The 22,175-nt window shown below is 39.8% G+C and overlaps 1 protein-coding gene across 3 annotated transcripts in view; it reads left to right on the forward strand.

Annotated features, from left to right (window-relative positions):
• The first annotated feature begins 7 nt into the window (after positions 1–7).
• PHTF2 (putative homeodomain transcription factor 2) overlaps positions 8–22,175 on the forward strand; it is a 62,545-nt gene continuing 40,377 nt past the window's right edge. For 2 of the 3 annotated variants that reach the window (XM_082280488.1, XM_082280490.1), the window contains exons 1-2: positions 8–161; positions 14,353–14,429. In XM_082280488.1, coding sequence (XP_082136614.1) covers positions 14,385–14,429 — 45 coding nt within the window. In that variant the 5' untranslated portion in view covers positions 8–161; positions 14,353–14,384. Of the gene's footprint in view, positions 162–1,958; positions 2,021–14,352; positions 14,430–22,175 lie in introns of those variants that run through there. The other variant, XM_082280489.1, reaches the window with a different exon arrangement.

Raw genomic sequence — 22,175 nt, forward strand, 5'->3', positions numbered from 1 at the left:
CGCGCTGTTGCTGCCGCCGCTGCCTGCCTGGGCGCGCGCGCCGCTCCCCCCGCCAGCCGCTTCCCCCGCCAGCTGTTGCCTCGCGCGCGCCTTCCCGCCGCCGCCTCGCGCTCCCGGCGCCGCTGCATGCGGCGCGCGCTGCCCCGCGGCACCGGCGAACGGTGAGATGGCGGTGGGGGGGCTTCGGCACCCGGGGGCATCCCCGCCCCGCCGGGGCAGCGGCGGGGGGAGAACCGGGGCGCCGAGTTCCCCGCGCGGCTGGGGAAGGGGCCGACCGGGGCGCGGGGGGGGGGGGGGGCGGCCGGGGCGAGGCGGCGGTGCCCGCTTGGTGCTGGGGGACAGCACAGCGGAGGTGCGGGTCGTGCATCACCGATGGGGCTGCCGCGGCTCCCCTGGCCGGGCGGCGGGAGGGGGGCGGCTGCCGCCCTCCACCCCCTCCCGGGGGAATCCCGGCCGGGGTAAGGGCGGGCGGCCCGCGGCCTCCGCGGCGCCGCGGTTCCCTCCAGCGGGAGCCGGCGCGGTGCCGGCGCCGCCGGGGCGGGGGTCCGAGCGCGGCTCCGAGCGGCCCCTGCCCGCAGCGCCGCCGACTCGCATCGGGTTCGGCCGGGCAGCGGCCGCGCCGTCCCGGAGCCGTCGGTGCCCGGGCTGCCGTGCCGTTCGCCGCTGGCGTCGGTGCGGGCGGCAGAGGTGCAGGTACGGTCCGGGGCCCTTCGCGTGTTTGGGGCTCTGCCTGCCCGCTCCGGCTTTGCTGTGAGGCACCTTCTCCCCGCTGAGCTGCTTGAACGTACCGTGAGCTGCCTCAGTGCCTGTGTCAGGTGATAGGATGTCTTCTCTCCTTCCCTTTCAAGGTCCTAAATGTCAGCATCTTCATGTTTATTTCTGACCTCGTCTCTTGTATTCTTGTGTTTTACGGTCGTTCATGTTTTCTTTTTCTTTTCATATTTCCTTTTTTTTTTTAACTTTTTTTCCCCCCCTTTTCCACCCTAAAACAGTGGCAACCTGACTACACCTTATTTCAGCTTGGGAATCAAAATGTTAGGTAACTTCGCATCACTTAAAGTTTCTGCTGTTGCATTAATTTTCTTGGTGTTTAATTTGTTGTCTTTTCTATGAGAAACAAAGGAGCTGGGGAAAAATTACTCCCCAGTACTAGAACTGTCTAGGTGTATGGGTGTTTGTTACTTTTACTTTTGTTTTTCATTCCTAGCCTCTGAGTTTGTGTTGCTCAGGTGTATCAGATTCAGTGAAACTTTGAGTCCATAGTGTCAAGCTCTGTGCTTGACGTTTTGCCTTTTAGTGCTTTTACATGTTACTGGTCACTTGAAAAGTAATGCTGCCGAGTCTAGCATTTTGTTCCAAATTTGCCAGTGTCTTATCCATCTGTCATATAATTAACTGGAAAAAGTAATTAATTGGAAAACCTGACTTGTTGAAAGTACTTTAATTAATGTTCTGAAATTCTTTGTGATGAAATGTTCCTACGGAAAATACAGCTGGTCTTACAGTTTGGACACACGAGTTCTCTAATAGGAATGAGACTACATATAGTGTGTCATCAGTCATTTCTCTGCTTACATCTTCCTGTTGATGATGTTAAACAGATGGTGGTATCTGTTTTATCAGGGAGAAAACTTGAAATAACCTGTTAATCCTAGTAAGTGAATCCTAATATCTTCAGCTGCACTTTGAGTGGTCAGTAAGTGGCAGAAGGATGTATTTCTGTTACATACATTAGTGCTTGGCATCATAGTTTCTGTTTCCCTGGGGTTAAGAGGCTAAAATTGTTCTGTGAATAAATCTCTGGGTTATAAATAGCTGTATGTATTTGGCTATTTTTGTAGCTCTGAAGATTTTGGTGATCTTCTTCGATTTGCCTCTTTACTTGTGACTCCCTGGAAAGGATAATCCTTTTCTCAGAAGTCTTATTTCTGTTCCAGTAAGGTGTTTATGAATGTAGGTACGCACATCACCTCAGCGGACTCCACTGTGCAGTGCTTGCAAGCAACTTTCATTTCTGAAGGTGAAGGTTGAGAACAGTGCTTGGAACTTGTGTGTTTAAGATCCCAATCCATGTTTGAAGTGGAATGTTTGTGCAGTTAAGCGTTCTGTTGCTATGTTTTAATGCCAATGTGTGTTTTTATGCTGGGTATAAATATTACCAAGGATAAAACATGAGCCTGAGTCACCAGAAAAAGAATTTGGAAACCTAGTTGGTTTAATTCAATGTTTGTACTCTATTTTTTTTCCTCTTGTGTTGTGTGGAATGTGACATATGAATAAGTTGTCAGTAATTGTTGGGAACTCCATGGAGCATTTCAAGTATTCTGGTAGTACTGGATTTCTCCCAAAGCAGAGTTAGCTCAGCTTGTCTCAAAAAGTTGATCCCAGCTGTATCCATAGCTGCCAGGCATTGGTGTGAATTCTGTGAGAAATCAGAGTCCTGTAGGTTTTGAAACAGGAAACAGAGTGTTGGTGTGTGTTGGAAGGGGGACACAGGTGCGTTAAGGAATTCCAGTCAACCTCGTTTGAGGCAGTTGACCAGGCAGTGAGCAGGGGAGCTGCTCTTGGAGTTGAACAATGCTGTTCCTGTCACAGCTGGCAGGGGTCACTGGAAAGCAGTGGACGTTATTTCTTTCTTAATTCTTCAAAGTTACATATACTGTCTTCCCTGGCTTTTTCTATGTATCTATCTTCTACTTATTTCTAGTAGAAATTTTATTGAAGAATTTTTTTTATTTTTGCAGGACCCCTGTGAGTGAGAGTGATGACAGTCAAAGATTGGGGTTTGGGTTTTCCTTTGTCTGTGAGGAAGTTCTTTTAATAATAAACAGTGTTGTTTATGGATTCATCATCGGACAGTTTATGTGGATTTTCAGCAAGGCTTATTAAGGGCACAAAGCTTGTACAATTGCTTTCTTTGTCTGTCTACTCCCATTTGAGTCACTTCTTACTCAGATGATGAAACTGAAGTTAGAGGCAACTAAAAGACTTAAAATACCTACACTGTGACAAATTTTTATAAAACTTTTGACAGGTAGTGACCCAAATTAATATTCCTACCCAAAAAAGGCAGTCACAATTGAGTCCCTCCCTTCTACAAGAAGTAAGCACCTGTTGGGCAGTCTATGTGCTACGCTCTGAGCCATCAGCAGTAGCCTACTGCTACTAGCCCAGCCAAACAGTTGGGATGGTTGTTAAGATGGGTGGGGGGCAGGAAAAATATGATGGGTGGGGTGGAACAGGACAATAGGGAGCTGTAGGACAATGGTAATAACAGGCAGACTTAATTGCTTCTGCCCACACAGCAAGGTAGGCCTGTTTTTTCTCTAATATTTTTTTGTTTTGTGAAGGAAACAAAACAAAACTCTTGGGGTACCTGTCAGAGGTACTGCTCCATCTGACTCTTCGAGGACAATTGACCACCATTTATGCAAAGACATGTGGTGGTGTTGTGAGAAATAACAGAGTTGGGAAGCTTTAAATGTCATGTTTTCTCCCTTGAGTTTCCTGTGCTGTTAATCATAAAGATCCTTCTTGATGGGTCCAGAGGGAATGGTTAACTATTTGAAGAAATTATAATCAAATTTTTAAAGAGAACCCAAAGAGCTTAATAAGTTGCCATAGGGGAAAAAAGATTTATACTAATTAGAACTATAGTGTATTGCTGTGTAATGTTTGGATATGCTCTACATGTAATCATAGAATAATTTAGGAAAGGGTCATTGGAAGTCATCAGTCTGGTCCAACCCCATCTCAGAGCAGCTTCAAAGTTAGAGCAAACACGTATACATATGGAGAGATAGCCATTGTGTTGTCAGGAAATTTGGAAATACAGGTTGTGTTTGTGGTGGGTTTGTTTGTTTGTTTTTAGTTGGAGGGAAGGCTATTAGGGAGTTCCTAGAACTATTCTCTTATTTCTTAATTTATGCATGTAAAGGGGATTTTTTCCAAATTTGTTTCTGCTGGGAATACATGTAATGTTCAGTATTTAATTCTTTGCTCATTTGAGGTGGTCTTGGTAGATGTACTCCAAAGAGGCTAGATAGCTTTCTGGAATGAGTCCAAGCATTGGACTCCTATTGGCAAATAATTTGTGGTTCTGTTCTTAAAAAATAAAACACAACTGCAAAGTGGGAGAAGAAATTAAAGCAATATCACATCAAACGTGAAATCGTGCAAGCCTTGCATTTTGGAAGTTGGCCAGCACCAGATGCTTTTGGGGTTTAGGTGGTTGGCAGATGCTGGCTTGGCAGCTAAACACTCTTCGTGTTGATCTGTCTGAGGGACAGTTTGTTCTGTGTGTGGCTCATACTCTCCTTGGTATTGGCTTCTGGCCGTTGTGGGGTCAGGTTCAGGGGCGTGTTTGGATGGCCGAACACAGCCCAGTGATCTCTCTGGATGTTTTCTTGCATCCTGGGTTATGAAGCTTGAGATTCCCTCAGCTGTGTGGTTTTTTTTCCCCCCTTGTTGTTATTGTTATTGTATGTTTAAATAGCTGCTTTCTTTTTGAATGGGAGTAAAATCTTGGCTTCAATTACTTCCTGTGGCAGTGAATTTAACAGTCTACTTATGTGTTGTAATATAATATTTCTCTGTTAAAACTTTGGCTTTGCTGTCCTCTCAGCTCAGTTAATGAATGAAGTTGCCTGTATTATTGGGAAGCTGTTGTTTTCTTGACTGTATTTTCTGTTTATCTCTTAGTCTCAATTTATTATAATGCCTTATTTTTCTATTCATGGTTGCCTGTTTCAGTAGGAGAATCTTTCAAGTGGTTGGTAATTCATAGCCCTTCTCAGAACACCTCCCCCAGTATTTTAATATTCTTCTCCCAGTAAAGCAGCTGTGTTTCAAGTCAGGTTGCATAGCTGATCAGCAGAGCTGTACTGCAGTGTTTTCCTTGTCATTCCCCTTTTATTCAGGTCTCCCTGCTCTTCCAACTGTATTGTATTGGATGGAAGAGGTTCCTGAGCTGCCAGAGTTCCCTTCTGGATTTGAGATACTGGTTCTTAAGTCTTTGAGTGGTGTTTATAGTTCACTCCCCCTGCCTTCCCTTACAGATAACATTGACATGGTAGATAGTGAATTCTGTTTATTTTGCCTGTTCATTCATAGTTCATACATATTCTTAAGATTTGCTAGTTTAAGACTGGTGTCTAGAAATGTTACTACTTCAGGTGTTCTTTTCTTCTTTGAAGTATAAAAGATAAATATAGTGAGCACTGCTGGACCTTTTTACAAAAGCTGAAATTTTGGAATAATAGGACAGGGCTCAGTTCACTCCATTTCAGAACTTAATTTAGGCAGCACTTCATAAAAGCTCTAGTCTACTGGTCCAAATAGGAGGAGGAGAGGGGAAATAGCCCTGATTAGTCCAGATTAACTGTGTTAATGGTGCTTGAGAAGGCTTAGAGGAGAGATCCAGAGTGTTCAAGCTGGCCGTGGTCAGAGCTGCCTCAGTGCTATTAGTGCTCACTGTATTGCACTTGCATGGCCTGAAGCTCTGTGGAGGTAAATCATGTTAGAGCTGCTTGTGGACTCAGCAGTCAGTTCCTGTGCCATGGGCTCCCGAGCTGGAAGCTGGTGACTAAGGATGGTGTACTGTGGTGATACTGGTTTAGAGTGGTTAAAACCCTTGTGGAGTCTTACTGGGCCATCCTGACCTTTGCCATCAGTTGTGTGGACGTGTCTTTAGGGGGTGATTGCTTCTGCTTGAAGTTCTGTGTTTAGAGCCCCAGGAGCCAGCAGCAATGTGGGGCATCTGTATTTATTTGTAAGCTACCTTACAAATAAATACCCTTACCCTTACAGCTATCCTGTCAGGGCCTGATGAGCAATGGCATGGTGAGTTTCTGTGTTCATCTTTCTAGTCAAAGTCTGATGGTTGGCATACTTACCTGGAATTTGCAATTTCTGGATACTCTCATCCTTTAAAAAGGTAGTCACCAGGACTGTATGCTGGATGAGGCCCTGAACATCTGCCTCTGTCACTATAGGGTGCTAAGATATGTGAAAGCTAGTGGAACATAAAGACACCAGACTAGGAAAATTTAGTCTGTTTGGTTTCAGGATCAGGGTGCTTCTGTGTGAAGAAGAATGGGGATTTGTGTGCACTTTGCCTTGGACTGGCACTGAATGGAAGAGCTACAGGCCAGTGGTGTGTGATCCAAGGAGCTTCTGGACACCGGTATCAGGTGATCAATAGGCTGCTCTATGCAGTCTGGATGCTGCTGTTAATCTTCATTGTACAGTTAGCTGACTGCAGTGAAGAATGTTGATTCCAAATTTTGTTCTGTGTTGTGGCTGGTTTTGATCTGTGGCAATGTTTGCTTTCCATAGACAACAGACTATTTGGAAATCTTTGACATCTTTCCAAAGGTTCTTTGAAAGTCCACATATATTCTATCACTTGCTCTTGTTTATCAGCTAGTTTGACATGTGCAGAAATACTGATAGACTGAGACATGATCTTCCTGTGCAGAAACTGCTGATTAGACCCTATCAGATAGTCTTTCGGGTATAATGGTGTTCCATTTTTAATGATTGTTTTGAGGACCTTGCCAGATACACATGTAAGGCTTGTTACACTGCAATTCCTTCCTTGGATCACTCCAGAGACCTTTTTTTTTTTTTTTTTTTTTTTTTGTAAGAATAGAAGCTCAGCATTTTCAACTGTGTTCCTACAGAACAGTGGCTGTTATAAGAGACAGCGGCTTTTTCTGACAACTCAGCCACTTCATGCCTCAGCTGCTTCAAAAACTTGCTGGATAACTATTTGTAGAACATGATGCAAACTTGGTGATTTAGGGGTGGTTTTCAGCTTCCTGACTGTAGTCATCAAGAAGCCACAACTCTGCTGTGCAGTGCCTGGTGACAGATAAACATGTCTTCCTAAACACAAGTCAGTATTTCCAGTGAGCAAGATTTATTATTGCATTAAGAATCTCAAGAAAGAAGAAAGGAGCATGGCATCTTATTTCAAGGTGGTGACTGTGTTTGGAGGATTTTTTTTCTCCCAAGTATTTGTTAAGGCAGCTATATATATAAATTAAAAACTTGGTGTTTATAGGAATTCTATGCCTTAATAAAGTTCTTACAGTTGTAAGAGCAGATGTATATATGCAATGTTTCAGGGATTTCTCAGTATAAGATTGCAAATGTTTAAAGGCATATGTATGTGTGTGCATGTAGTATTCAGTGCAAAAATCAGGAATTAGAACAGAACTTGAGATTGACTATGTGCTGTGTTTTATTTATTTTTTTTAAAAAGATACAGCATTTTCAGAAGTGGCTTGTAGATCCAGTGTGCTAACAGCAATTACTGTATTTGGTGAGAATTTTTAAACTGACATCTCTTATAGAAGACAAGAAGCAAAATTAACTTGAGTATAGTTCCCTTTAAGGTCTTGGATTTTTCTACTTTATTGAACAGTAGAATATGTTTAAATATTAGAAGCTTTTTGCTAATTAATTAATACCGCAGCAGGCTCAAAAGTAAATTATGGGAGGTGCAGAATCTTGGACTTCTCACTTCAGAGTCCTTCCCCCCTATTTTTATGAGTAAGGTATTTATGAGATTGTGTCATGTTACTTCAAATGGAGCCATGAACCAATTATGTAACAAAATTAGGAAACTTGCACAGGCTTTGAGGCTGAGGGCAGAGATTCCAGAAATGGCTGCATCAGTTGCAACAACTGCACGCAGTGTTCTTTTACCAGAACCTGAAATAAATCTCAGAAATCCTGATAGTCAACATTTTGTTGCTATTTCAGACTGTTGTGTAATTCACTGGCAAAACAAGTATTCCTTGGGTGACAGTTATTTTCTGTGGCTTTTCTTTGCTTCAGATATTGGTGAGTTTGCTGTGGAAGTGAAGATGGCTAAGTTGAGTCTACTTCCAATCAGATTTTGAAAGCTGGTTCTCACTACATGCTCTGTGCTGTGTCTGTGAGATCTTCCTGCTTTGGCTGGTGCATGATAAAGGGCATGAGCTTATAAGGAAATATGCAGCAGTAGAAATAGGATCAGTTGCAGTGGTTTGTGGGCAGAATACCGAGGCCTGGGAAAGTATCAGCTTTTCAGCCTCTGACATCTTACTGGAGGCACAGGCAGGCGTGGACATGCTGCCAGATGTCTCTGTGTGTCATCATACATAACATGTTTGGTACATCTCTGTTCATAAAGAACAGGTTTTGATACACAGCAGCCAGCACAGCATCTGATTCGTATTTTATTGTTGCTGCTGTTGCCCTGATGAACTTCCCAAACAAACAAAAACCTCCCCAAATAGGCATCTAGGGATATTAAATTTTTTAAAAATTGTTTGTTTGGGGTGATTGTATTTTTGGTTTTCAGGTTTTTTTTTGGCATTTTGGGGTTTTTCTGAGATGAAGTGAAGGGCAAAGTTTGAAAATTAACTCTCATGAGCAGCATCCTAGGAATGCTGGTATCCAGTTTTAGCAGAGTTGTTGCTCTTCCTTGGGGAAAGCAAGTATGTTAATTTCTTTTTATTTACAAACTATTATGACCTTGGATTGCAAGACAACTTGGGGAGGGGCTCAGCAGGCATGGCAGGAAGAGTACTTTTCATGCTGGTTGCTGGATACAGTCCTTAGGTTAAGAGTGTCTGGGGTTTTCCTAATTTAACTTTACATTTTTCCTTGTGTTTTGGCTGCTGCAGATTTTCTTAAGGCTAGCTGGAAAACATGGTAAAACTTCCACTGAAAGGTGTGAACCTGGGAGTGACAAGTTTCTCATTTGCTTGTGTACAATTTGCAATTCTGAAATGCTGTTTTGAGAACAGTGATGCATAGATAAAGTACTTGAAAAGAACTTTGAGTGCATTGCACAGTTTTTGATGTTCTCTTTCAAAAAGGAGATGTAGGTTTAATGGTTTACTTGTAATGCACATGGAAAGTAATGATTCTTTTGGAGCACTGCTTTAAGGCTTTCATCCTGTTCTTTGTGGCAGTGGCAGAACTCCTCTGGATTTGAGTGGAGGAAGGATGACTGCTGGTAAGTTTAGTGCTGTATCTGCATTACAGGGATACCTGCCTTGGTTTTGTTACGGCAGAAGCAGCTTTTCAGTCAACAGTGGATGCCTAATGTGACTAAGCTGTTTATTGGGCTCATTTAAAATTAACTTAAAGTATCAAATAATGTCAGCAATTTGAGGATAATGTTAACTTGTATTTTGATGTTGAACCTGGAAAGTGTGGGTTTTTTCCCCCTCATTAAAGTTGTTTTCTAGCTGTGCGTGAACAAGTGTAATGTTTTAAGAGAGTTTGTGTGATACAAATGTTGCTATAAAATTAGTAGTTTAGGCCATTATTATTCTGGTTCATTGTCTTTTCTTACTCTACGTGCCAGGGAGTCTTAGTGAAATTATGCCTGTGGTTGTGAAACTGCAATATGGAGGATCTAACATAATGGTAAAACAGTTCTATCTTGGAAAGTGGCTGAAACCAGGTTGTTGTATTCTCATGGCTTTATATAATAACCTTTTTAAAAACAGCTTTTAATTTCCTGGAGGTACTGAAAAATCAACAACTTTTTAAAAAGCTTTTGAGACAAACGCAACCTAAATTTTGCAGTTTTACTTCTGGTGATGTATGGTGAACATGCAGCTTCATTGCTTCATCAGTCTACGGTCATGATGAGTTGAGAAGGACACTCAAGTCTTGACTCAACAGCTGGGTGGTATCCTGACCACTCAGGCTGGGATTGCCATATGAAATATTTAGTGATTCACAGTGTTTACAGGCAAGGAAAACCACTATTTACCTGTGTGTCCTTGCTTGTGTCATACTTTTAATTATGTCCTTTTGCTAGTTGACACTGCTCAGAATTGTACAGTCCTCAAAAAAATCTTTTTTTTTTCATTTTTTTTTCTTTGTCACTATGGAGGAGCACAATTTTATTCTGAACTTCTGTCAGAGTTCAGATTACTTTAGACTGTCATTTAGAAATATATACAATTATGTCTGAGTAGGGTCACCAAAGCCTTGTGGATATGAGTAAGATTTCTAAATATCTTTGAATTTATTTAAATCTGATCTTACTCAATAAGCACTGCAGTACTGCGGGGCTGGAATGAGTACTTAGCTACCTGAAGACATCTAAATATAGATTTCTGTGGCTTTTGAGAAAATGTTAATTTGATTGCAAGGTGTACTGTATAATATGATTATGCCCTGAACTGGGAAATAGCTAAGAAACCTCATCTCTGGACAGGGATCACCAAAACTAGATAGTCCTCTCTATTTAGCTTTAAGGAAGTAATGAATTTTGTTTAAAAAAATATTGCTTATTATTCATAGCATTAACTGTTTGATGGAAATGTAACAAAAGCTCCATTGAATGTTACAGAGGTGCTGTGATCAAGCTTTTATATTTGAATGCTCTGTCTAATCTCTGAAGTTGGGAGGTTTTTTCTATGTTGCTCTTAGGTCTTCAACTAGTTAAGACTAACTTAATCTTGCTGTAGTTAACTGTGCACAGGACATTGTACAGCAAAGTGCTAAAGCTGGTCCCTGTCCTAGATGCAGGTATTTGACACAGAACATGGAACAGAAGGTTGGATTCAGAAGGGATGAGGGGAGAACCAGGCAGAAGAACAGGCACTGCTCTGTGGTGCTTGTGTTTGTGAGCTGTTTTTACTTGTTCACTTTCACCCAGTTGATGCTGATGTGCTTTTAGAGCCTGGCTTGTACAGTCCGACTTCAGGATCAGTTGGAACAATGAATGACAGACACAAACGACAGGGTAACTTGTAATGAATATGCAGAGTTCTGCAATTGCTAAAATACTTAGTCTCCAGTCTAAGGTGTTCGGTGAGCTGTGGGCAGATAGAACCAGGGCTGCAGCTGAAGTGCCTTGAATGTTTCCATCCCTCCCTCACCCAGATAAGCTAGCTTCAGGCTGAGTCTATTAAACTCATAATGTTTCATCTCACCCCCTTAAACCCTCCAAAACCAAAAGAAAAACTAAAAACCAAGCCACAGACAAATCCCAGCCCCTGCAAGCAGAAACAATGTACAGAAATAATTAAGTAAACCTTTTTTACCTTTCATTACTGTGCTGTCTCAGAAATGGTTGTATAGCTCTTGAAGAAAGCATGTGATATTTCCTAGTAGAGATATTTTTACTTAGCACACTGAACTGTGTTTTGAGACATCCATCCTGTGATTTTGTCATATTTACTTTTGTAAGCATCATCTTTATATTTGTGTATGCAAAAATGCCACCAAAATAGATTCTGTGGAGGATTTAATGCAGATAGTTTCTTAAAAATATGAAAACCATGGATAATCTAAATAACAGGTTTGTTGATAGAAATCAGATAAAACTACTTCTTTATATTTGGTTTATAGTTTTGTGACGTAATTCTTTCTTGAGGCAAAGGATTTTTGAGTGAATTGAAAAGCAAACATTTGCAAACAAATGTTACTGCCTTTAAAATGGCTGATCCAATTTTGGCCATATTTGACACAGTTCGAAGTCTGGGATTCATGAGTTAATATTTGGTTTCCTGAAAAGTCATTGACCTTGGAGAAAGACATCAAGTTAATGTAGCGGTTGAGGGAAAGGTTTCTGTCTGGGTTCAGGAATTTTTTAGTGCTGATAATGAGTTATTCCAACCTTTTTCTCATCCTGTGATTATGGTGGTAGGAAGTAGTGTATTGTATGTGAGAGGGATGTTATTTAAGAGAAATAAGGAGTTAAAGGTCCTCCAAGATGAGGTCATAAAGGCAGGGAAGGCGAGGGTGTGTGATCAATATCTATGTGGCCCCTTCCTGCACTGCACCCCAAGTGTGATCAGTATCTGTATGATCCCTTCCTGCACTGGCACCTCTGTGAGCAGTGAACTGCTTTCACTGTGACTGTGTGATGTAGGTGGTGTGTGTGGGGAAGGGTTTTATGTCACTTTGAGTCCAATGTTGCAAAGGGTTTTTAAAGTTAAGTTTAATTGAAGAGGTTTTCAAGTAAGAAAGTAAGTCCTATTGTAAGCTTTGTATGGGTGAGAATGGAGGGTGACCAGCCTATGTGATATGCCAGGTTATATCAAAGTGTCTGTTAGACTCCTTGCTTTGTGTGATACTAGTATTTTTCTATTTATTGTGCCAGTGAATTCTCAATAGTTGATAGTTCCTCAAAACAGACTCTATTATCAGAAGCAAATAGGTCAGAAACAGTTACGGATGTTGACACAGCCATGGCTGCTAGCTTTAACTGACTCGATGTGACTTACATGATATTTTCTACAGTGGAAAAATTGAGGTGTTTGCTTGCTCAGTTGCACCAATTGTCAGTGTTCTGATATTTCTGGAATTTGCAATGACTGAGTAATCTCTCTGAGACATTTCTTTCTCTTGGGTTGTAGTTTTATCTGAAGTTGTATAAAAGATACTGGAGTTGCCCTCTTAGAAATCTCAAAAATAGGTTCGTTTGGGAAACATGAACATGTATGGCATTGTTTTGTAGAAATTCTCAGGTGCTGATATAGTATCAATCCATTTGTTAAAGATTTGGACTACAGTGTATATGGCGCATGTCCAAACTAAAGGCAGTATTATTTACATCTTTTAAGTAATGCACTATATAAAATAGGAGTATGTCCATGCACAAATCAAAGAAGAATGAATAAACAAATGTCAGTGCAGAACTGAGTCTTTTGAAGGGTCATTTTAAAAGTAAATAGAATCATACTGAGTTGGAAGAGACCCATAAGGATCATCAAGTCCATCTCCTGGCCCTGCACAGGACAACCCCATCTATGTGGCCCTCCACTGGATGCATTCTAATAGCTGAGTGTTTTTTTTATATTGTGGTGCCCAGAACTGCCCCAGCACTCGAGGTGAGGCTGCCCCAGTGCAGAGCAGAGCCGGACAATCCCCTCCCTTGCCTGGCTGGTGATGCTGTGCCTGATGCCCCCAGGACAGGGGTTGGCCCTCCTGGCTGCCAGGGCACTGCTGACTCACATTCATCTTTCCATCTACCAGGACCCCAGGGCCATTAATGCAGGTGCTCTCCAGCCTCTTGTTCACCACTCCTTACACGCAGTCAGGGTTGCCCTGTCCCAGGTGCAGAATCTGGCACTTCCCCTGGTTGAACTTCATGTGGTTAATACCTGTTTTAAAAAAACCAAAACCTGAAATTTTTGGTGATTAATATTGTTTAATAAAGTGTAATGAGTTACTCTAATGCTTAGGTCTTTGATATAAACACTCATTTTAATCTATTGTAGAGTTTTGCTTTCCATTCCATTTGTTGAATGTTGCATTTTTCTTTGCCTTTCTTATCTGCGCAATAGCTGTTAACAACTGTCCTTAAATCAAGAGGTAGATCACAAATAACCTTTCACTGTAAAAACTGCCTACAGGTTAATAATTCTTGCTTTCTTTAAATGAAGAGATAAAAGGTGTAATACTATTGTTGATACTGACAATCTCATAGTAAGTGTAATATTTTTACGCGAGATGGATCTTGGAAAATGCTTGATGAGTAGTTTAATGTTTGGGGACTGAGCCACTGCCATCCTTATGACATCCTTAACCATGTCCTTGCCATCAGTGAGGCCACACTGGGGTGCTGGTAGAGGCTTTTTATGTTTTTCTTTCTTTTTTTTGGTAATGAATTCTGGCTGACTGATTACACAGAAGAAGACTGTAAAAATTAGTTTCAAGATACAAATGTTTTATGTAGGCTAAAAGTTTGGCTTCTGGTTTTTTTTTTTCCATACTGAAAACTAATTACAGTGGCATCAAAGATTAACTAATGCTATTGCTATTTGTTACCATTAAAACAACCATACCATTCTTCCTCGGTTTTCTCTTTTTGAGTTAGTTTTGGTCTACTGTTTTCATGAGGGTATTAATTTTATGATTAGTGAAGTTCTAGCACTGATACTGTTTTCTTCTCCAAGTATATCTAATAGTCTGTATGAATTCTTCTTGCATTTTATAACAATTATTCCTGGACTTCAGAATACTGTGCTGGGCTAATAACTATAGGTTGCTTGATTTATCAGAAAAAAAAAAAAAAGAAGAAAAAGCTGCATGTAATATACCATTTGTGAGGTTCCTGTGAGGCAATGACAGATGATCTCTGTGCAGCCTGTGTTTTACTGGGCAGGACGGACAAAACTGAGGCTTTTGATGTCCTGTAGCAGCAGATTTGTAGTTTTTTTGTTTGCCTAGAGGAGAAAGCCCAAACTCTTACTAAAATAGAAATGAGGTAATGTGTAAAGTAAATACAGCTGTTCTGTGATTTGCAGGTAACGGGAGTGTTTTTACATTCCCTATTTGGCCTTTGTAGGGAAGTGGAAGTAAAGTTCTGTCTCTTTCTGTTGACAGCCTAAAATGACTCTGTGAATTCAGTGGAATAAATGGCGTCCAAAGTAACTGATGCTATAGTTTGGTACCAGAAAAAGGTAAGATTTCCATTTGTTTTTATGGTGGCTTAATGTGTTTGTGTTAATATAACAAATAGAAAATACTTATGCATTACATGTTAGCATTGTATGTGAGTGAGTAGCTTGAAACTCTTCTTTTGTAAGTAAATAAATATTTAGTGACTGTATATAGTGAAATGAAATAGCTTTTGGTCTATGCTGAAAACTCCTTACTCTCTTGGTTATCTCTGTGCTCTGCAAAAAAAGAAATTTTGCATTCTTGCATTCAAGTAGAGTGTTAATTAATGTACAGGAGAATGTTGTTTCTATAGCACCGAAAAGAGTCCTTGTATTTAAATACAAAGTAAGAATTGTAACAAATTTTCTATCAGTAACAAAAAATCTGTATAATCTGTACCCAAAAGAGTGTGTCTTGGTTCTCCATGGTTTAATAAGTTTCTGTGAATTATTGCTTTCCTTGGGCCTATAGCTGTCTTTTGGAGAGGGTACATCTTGTCCTTGAGCAAATAATGACAATGGTCTTCAAAACAGAAATTCTGGTTAGCTTCTAGCAAAGCAATAGTTATTTTCTAGAAATAAGACAATACTGGTCTGCTTTTGTTGAGGTCTTTACAACAGTGAATTAAATGCACAGTTGAAAGAGCAGGCAAATTGATTTTGCTGACTTAATTTATACCAATCATTAAGTTAGGTTTAAAAATTTCGAAAATAATTCACAGTTTAATGATGAATTTTTTGGGTTTTTTTTTTTTTTACTGTGTACTCTCTCCCTTCTCTTATTCAAGCTTTATAAAGAGTACTTTTGCAAAAATACAGTGGAAGTACACTGTGGTTTTTGAACAGTTTCTTGCTTTCAGGTCCTTTTTTAAAGATTTGGAAGATGACTTGTAAAAGATTTAATGTAATGAAATTCAGTGCAGGATCTCATGGAAGGGGGAAATGATGCTGACTTTTACCTGCTTCCACTCATTCTCCCATACACTTAAGTCACTCACTGTGTAGTGATATCAGAATACTGATACCCAAACACCAAGCTGTATTTGGTCTGGCCAGGATCCCCTTTGTTCAGTGCAAGAGATGCTGGATGTCAGATCCTCATCATGTCTCTGAGGTTGTTTTTGTTGGTGGTGATGCACTGTTCTTTGGACAGATCTTTCATGATACTTAGCTTTATATATAGATGGTCCTTTAATGCAAGAAAGAGCCTGCAGTCTCCGTAAATCTTAAATGAAGTTCATGTTTGGTTGTCTGGTTGTTTTTGTTTTTCTTTTTTTTTTTTTCTTTTTTTTTTTTTTTTTTCAAATACATGTCTGTTTTCCTGTTGGTCATACAGTAAAAGGAATGCAACATTTGATGTGCTCCATCTTTCCATCCTCCTGATGGATTAGGAGGAGGGAAAGGCAGGAAGTTAGGAAGGCAGGATCTCCTGCTGATGAGTCACTGTAGTGTGATCTTACAGAGGACAGGCCTTCTGGTCTTGATATAAACAACCCATCCCTCAATTTTACTTTTCCCAGGAGACTGCTCCTAACAGGATTACTTGTTATCAGTACAGGTCATTCTTTTAACCCCTGTTCTGTCATTTTTTCCAGTGATTTCATGTGTTTGCATTTTTTTCATTCATAGTAAAATCAACATTTCTGTTGTGAATCTCTGTAGGCTTTTACAGAGGTCTGCTCAGCCGGGAATTGCACAGTACCTTTGTGGCAAGGAGTTATGGTGAGGTGACTTCTGTTATTTCTGGAAAGACTGAGCTGTCTTCAGGAGGGATAAGATCATGTATAAACCAGATGTTGGTCTTCTCCCTGGTGTGAACAAAATTTAGCTGCGATCCACATGTGAACTGGAGTCTGCCAAATGAGCAAGTTATGCTGCTTTAGTATGAGAAAGTGTAATGTTTTGAGACAAATGGCTGTATTGCAGAAAAGTTGCATCTCCTGCAGATGTTCATGTCAATTAGCCTGTAATTTCTTAGGTACCACATGAGTTCTCCTGGATCCGGCTGATAACCCCGAAAGAGCTTTCTGACTTTGTAGTGTGCTGTGATCTGCTCCTGGGAGTATCTAGGCTCTTTCACCTATGCCCTTGATTTTCCTTATTTATTTATTTATTTGCTTAAATCTATTACACAGCACACTTATTTTTTTCCCCATGGATTTGTTGTTTAGACCAAAGATTTCAATTTAGGGAACAGAAACAGTTGTGCTGGTGTTTAGTTGATACCAGACTTTTTTTTTTTTTTGTCCTTTCTGATACATTTTTTTATATGCTTGCTTATGATGGCAAGATACTGAACTCTGTGACCTCTTGGTTGCTTGCAGTTTTAAATTTTAGTTTCGGTTTTTATTGTAGTTGTCAGAGTTGTCCCACTGACTAGATCACAGCTATAACTGGAACTGAAAGTGAGGAGGGATCAAAACTTAGCACATTCTGGCAGTAGAAGTTTGTTTCTGAGGCAAGAGAGAACCAGAGTTGCAGTCAGTATTGATCAAATTGATATGACATGCCTCTCTGATAAAATGAGAAAAATAAGCTGTTGTTTTGGGGAGTTGTTTTCAGATTAATAAAATGGCGTATGAATGCCTTGAAAAGAACATTTAGAACTTCTGGTATTTCTGGTCATCTATGACTAAGAAGTATTTGAGTAGGTTGAAGCTGTGTAAGAAATACTGAACAGGTAACTTGCTCCTTGTCTTAGTTTTCAATTTTAGTGTATTTTTAAATATATTTATTTTATGTGTCTCTCTACTGAGTTTCAAAGGTCTGTTGGTTTCTCAAACGAGACATTTTTATATCTCTTCAATGGAAAGAGTTAAGCAATTGAGCTCTTCCAACCCTACTTTAGGCAAGTTTTGCAAACAGCAAGTTTACTCATGACTCATACTATTGTCTGAAATTGAGCTCCTTACACCAGGATGATTTAGTAATACCCTTAATTGTTTAAAAGGTCAGACCTTTTATTATGTAAACATGTTTTTCTGTTTTGACAATAGATTTGCTCTGCTTTTGGAGCTCCTATTACTGTCTTGTAAAAATACAGTAATCAATTCTGAATTATTGTAAGCTGGATTGTAAGATTTCAGAGTGGTATTACAGCAGCTTGTTATTTGAGATACAAGACTGCACAGACAGAGTTTTAGTGCATCCAGTGATTGGTTGCATTTCCCAGCCAGGACAAATACTTTTTCAAGGCATGAAATCTGCTAGATACAGGTTGGCTCTGTAGAAAGTCAAATAAATGAAACCTCTGCTGTGTTTCTTGATGCACTAGGGAGTACAGTGCTGAGATACTCCTGCGTGACACAGGGTTGGTCTGGCTTGTTTTCAGCCCTTGAAGCTGCCCTGGTTCTTGCAATGATAGGGAGTGGCAGGAGTGTCTGCACTGATCTCTGGAAGGGTTCCAGACAACTACCGAGCTACTGCTCACATGCATGCACCGTGTTGGTTAACGTCCTTAGGATTATGTGTACGTACCACAATACTGAATTTGCTTCAGCTTGGTAATTGATTAATTTTATGGAGAAAGGCATCGTAGTGTTTATTTCCTGTGAAAAAATCTGACACCCCACAAATATTGTAAACAATTTCAGTGTCTGGTGGCATAACTTTTGTATGATACTGATAGTATATGTGTACTTGAAGTATTGCCTCAGTAACAGTAACTGATGTTAAAAATAATAAAGTTATGAATAATTTAAAGCACTTCTTCTATTGCTTGTAACTAATTGCGTTAATTTCTTATCGTACTTCCAAGTTTTACAGGTAATAATAGATGGAATTTTTGGTCTGGTTTCCAGTTTGGAGAATACATGTAAATTTACCTTAACGACTTTCTGATTTTCAGTCCTTATGGAAGCCTTGCTGCTAAAATGGGAAACTCTCTCCTGCAATATTACCAACAATTTTGTACAATTATGTTGTTCCTTCTCTTTGGGATGTTTGTAGGGGAAGGCAGAATGGAACTTAATGAATTGAAGCTGAATCCTGCACCTGATTGTGTATCAGTTAACTTTGCCAATGCAGATTTCTGCTGTTGTGGGTATCCCTTGGGTACAGCTGTTAAAGGGCACAATAAAACAAAAGAGATGTTTTCTCTCTCATTGTTTTAAAGGGCAAAATTTGAGTTCTAATGGCATTGCTTTAAGATCTTAATATTCAGTGTTTTGCAGCTCATTAGTCCAAGATTATTCTTGTCTGTTTAGATTCATGGGATGGCCTGGGTTGGAAGGGACCTGAAAACTCATCATGTTCCAACCACCCCACCATGGGCGGGGACACCTCCCACTAGAGCATGTTGCAACCTGGAGCACTTGCTAGTGAAGGCCGAGGCAAAAACATCTGAGTACTACCTCAACCTTCCATGTCTCTGGTAACCAGCTCTCCTTCCACAGAGAGCCCACATTTTTCCTAGCATTCCTTCTGTCATCAACAAACCTGTAGAAGCTTGTTTGTGTTGCCCTTGAGGTCCCTCCCAAGTTTAACTCTGTCAGTGCTTTAACTTTCCTAGCCTGGTCCCTGTATTAAGTTAATAAAGGACAAAATAAAATGAAAATTATGTCTTACCTTGAAACCACCTGACTTCCTTTTTTGCACTGAATTCACATGGTGCATTACTGATCCTGGCACCAAAGGCACTTTTTGCCAAATGGACAGGCTGTATCGCTGTCTCACCTAAAACTTTGGGTGCTGAAACTGCATTGGTTTAAAAATGCCTGCCTTCAAGTGCCAAAACTTTACAAGTTTTGTTGGAAGTGTCATTTGTCAGAGCACTGAGGAAGAAAATGTGTGTTCAGATAGTTTCCTTCCACATTTGGTACTCAAGTAGTTGCCTGACCTAATGGGGGTTTGCCTTCAGTGTCTTGTTTGGTGAGGCAAAACTGGTTTCTGAATCTTGTGCAAAAGATCCCTCAACTGGGGCTGTGGCTGAAGCAGGCTTGCATTTTGCCTGCCTGTAGGCTCCCATGCCTGCTTGACCTTCCCACAGACTTTCATGCATTTATTTAGTCAATTTGGTTAGGAAACTCATCCAGCTAAAACTGAGGCTATGATTCTACAAGGAGATGAACCATCTAATGGCAGGGGAGCAATGAGATGAAATCCCTCTGTCTTGAGAAGAGTTCTTTGGTTCTTAAATTGTTTAATTAGGCCTTGTGGAATTACAGCCTAACATTTTCTTTTCTCTTACTGAGTGATCTGATTGATCTTTCAGCCACCCAGACAAATGCAGGGGCAGCAAGGGCAGCGTGCTATGGGAAGTGGAAATGATCAGGGACATAAGGACAATGCTGTTCCAAAATCCTAGTTGCAGCACTGCTAAAGTTACTGGATTTTTAGAGGTCTTCAGGGAATTATACTGAGTAATGAGACTGTCAGAGTGGTTTTCTTTTCGCAGTTACATCTTGAGACTGTTTCATTTTGTGCAAGTACATTATCATTAAGAAGAAAGAATTGTTGTACAGGTCTAAATTGTTAACACTTGTAGAATAGCTGGGCATTGTTAGCAGTAGCTTAGCCAGTGGACCTAGGAAGGGAATTGCTCTGATTGGCCTCATCTCAGCATCTTGGGTGCTCTGTCCAGCTTTGGTTATTCCTGTACTCTCATGTAGTTTAACCTGCAAACTGTTTCTAGCTGTTCTTCTGTATATAGTTTTTCTTCATGTTTAATTGTGTGATGAAAAAAGATGATTTGTGTTTTTTGTAGATATGCTAAAATTTGTAACCCATTACTCAAGGCAATAGATAAGTACGGCTGATGGATGTTAAGAAGAGTTAATCTGTAAAGAATAATTCAGAAAAACTATTAGTATGTAGTTGATAAATGTTTAACTACCTATTATTGGACTCTGAAAGGGATGGTATCTCTGAAGTAAGCCTTGGTAAAATTATTGTTCAGTGAAATGGCTGTAAATACAGTGCTGTTGCAGTTATTGGCAGAATTTAACTAGGTCGTTAGTTGGCAATTCAAACAGTTTAGACTAAATAAGTCTTACTAAAGTTTTGAATTCCTTGTTTAATTTTACTCTAAATAGCTGGTTTCAGCCTCCCTCTGGCACCAAACAGGGAGAAGGGAGGGGAATAATGGATTTTTTAAATCAGAAGTAACAAATTCAGCAGTTACAAATTCAAAGCTCTGTACCTTAAGATATAAACCTTAATCCATTCACTGTTGTTCTCCATTTGACTAAAAGTTAACTCTTTGCTGTTAACAGACAGCGTACAACTACCATATAGTGATTTCTATGGTTTATTGGCTAAGTTTGTCTTAGTTTAGCTTGTCCAGTCCACGTATCCACCATAAACAAAATTGAAAAAAACCTACCACCTTTGAAAATGAAAAACATCCTGAAAAAAACCCCTGTCCTAAGACCAGAAATCTACTCCAACAGAGATAATTATACTGCTGAGCTACTACCTTTGCTGCAATGGGGATTAGTTCATGCAAGAAATAAACTGGAGTTTAAAATAATTTTTAGTAATCCTGTTCTAAGTTTTGAGAAAATGAGACATTTTGTGAAAATTAATGATATTGCCTGTAAGAAATTATCTATATATTGGTATTTTAATACTAAAATTAATACAGAAAATCATGTAGATATTTTTAAAATGTTGGACTGTAAAAGTTAATAAAGCATATTGGCTAATATTTTAGCACTAAATATTTCAATAAAGTGTCAGACTGTCTGAGGAAGCAACTTGGTTATTTATTTACCAGGCTCTAGATCTTACATCTTTTGGATTTGTAATACTATTGTGATACGGCTTTTAAAAGTGTTTAGAGGTTTTAAAGAGCAAAGTTTAGCACACAAGTTTCATTATTGATAAACATTAAAGTTTTAAGATCCAACAGGAAATCCTATGTATTCCTAGGATTGTAATCTTTGCTAGTCTGCATGGTCATAAATTATAAATGCCTCTTGAAATATTGATCAATTCCATTAGAATCAGAAGGGCCTTGCAGGTATTGGGCTACAGGAGGATACCATCACTACATTAGCTTAAAGTGAATATCAGTGTCATTCACAAAGCTCAAATTCAGTCTTGATGTACGCATGGCTTGTTATGAGAAAGGCACTGGGAAGAAGCACTAAGCAGTGCTAAAGCTCTTTCCACTGTGCTTTGAACTAAAAATTGCTGTGGTTTCAATAGCTTAAGCATTTACTTAGGCTAATTGCTGTTGCTGTTATACAACCAAACTGTAGAGGTGCCAAATTTTAGATGTACAAAGAAATTTGATCAAATGCTTCCTGACATATTTGATTGGGAAAGAATAAGTCCATCTATTTTAGATAGTTGCAAGAGTTGCACTTAAACCCAGAAAACTTTATGAGGAGTCTGCACTTAAAAAAGATCTCAAAATTATTTAATCTTTCAGTAAAGAGCTAGCTTTATTGAGTTTACCAAATGTGTAATTGTATAGCATAATTTCCCATGCCAAGTCACATACAAGTTAGTTTTTTTTTTTAATTAATTACTTATGCGGAAACTTTTTTTCAAGAAAATTTATTCGAAAGTGTATTTCACCTTGTTAATTTAGGATGTTAAGCACCTGCTTCTCCATTGTGAAAGAGTGGCTGCAGTTTTCAGTCATTTAATCCCTTATATAATGAAAATTTTTATAGTTGCTTGAAGAGTGGTTGCTAATTCTGCAAATGCATAAAGGAACAGAATCCCAGTCATCTTCTTTACTTGGTATTTATTGAGGTGTGGGCTCTTGTGAACTGAGTGTTCTAAAGGTAACTGAGTTGGATAGACTGGATAAAATCT

This window comes from Coloeus monedula, assembly GCF_965178545.1.
Source record: "Coloeus monedula genome assembly, chromosome: 4".
NCBI lineage: Eukaryota > Metazoa > Chordata > Aves > Passeriformes > Corvidae > Coloeus > Coloeus monedula.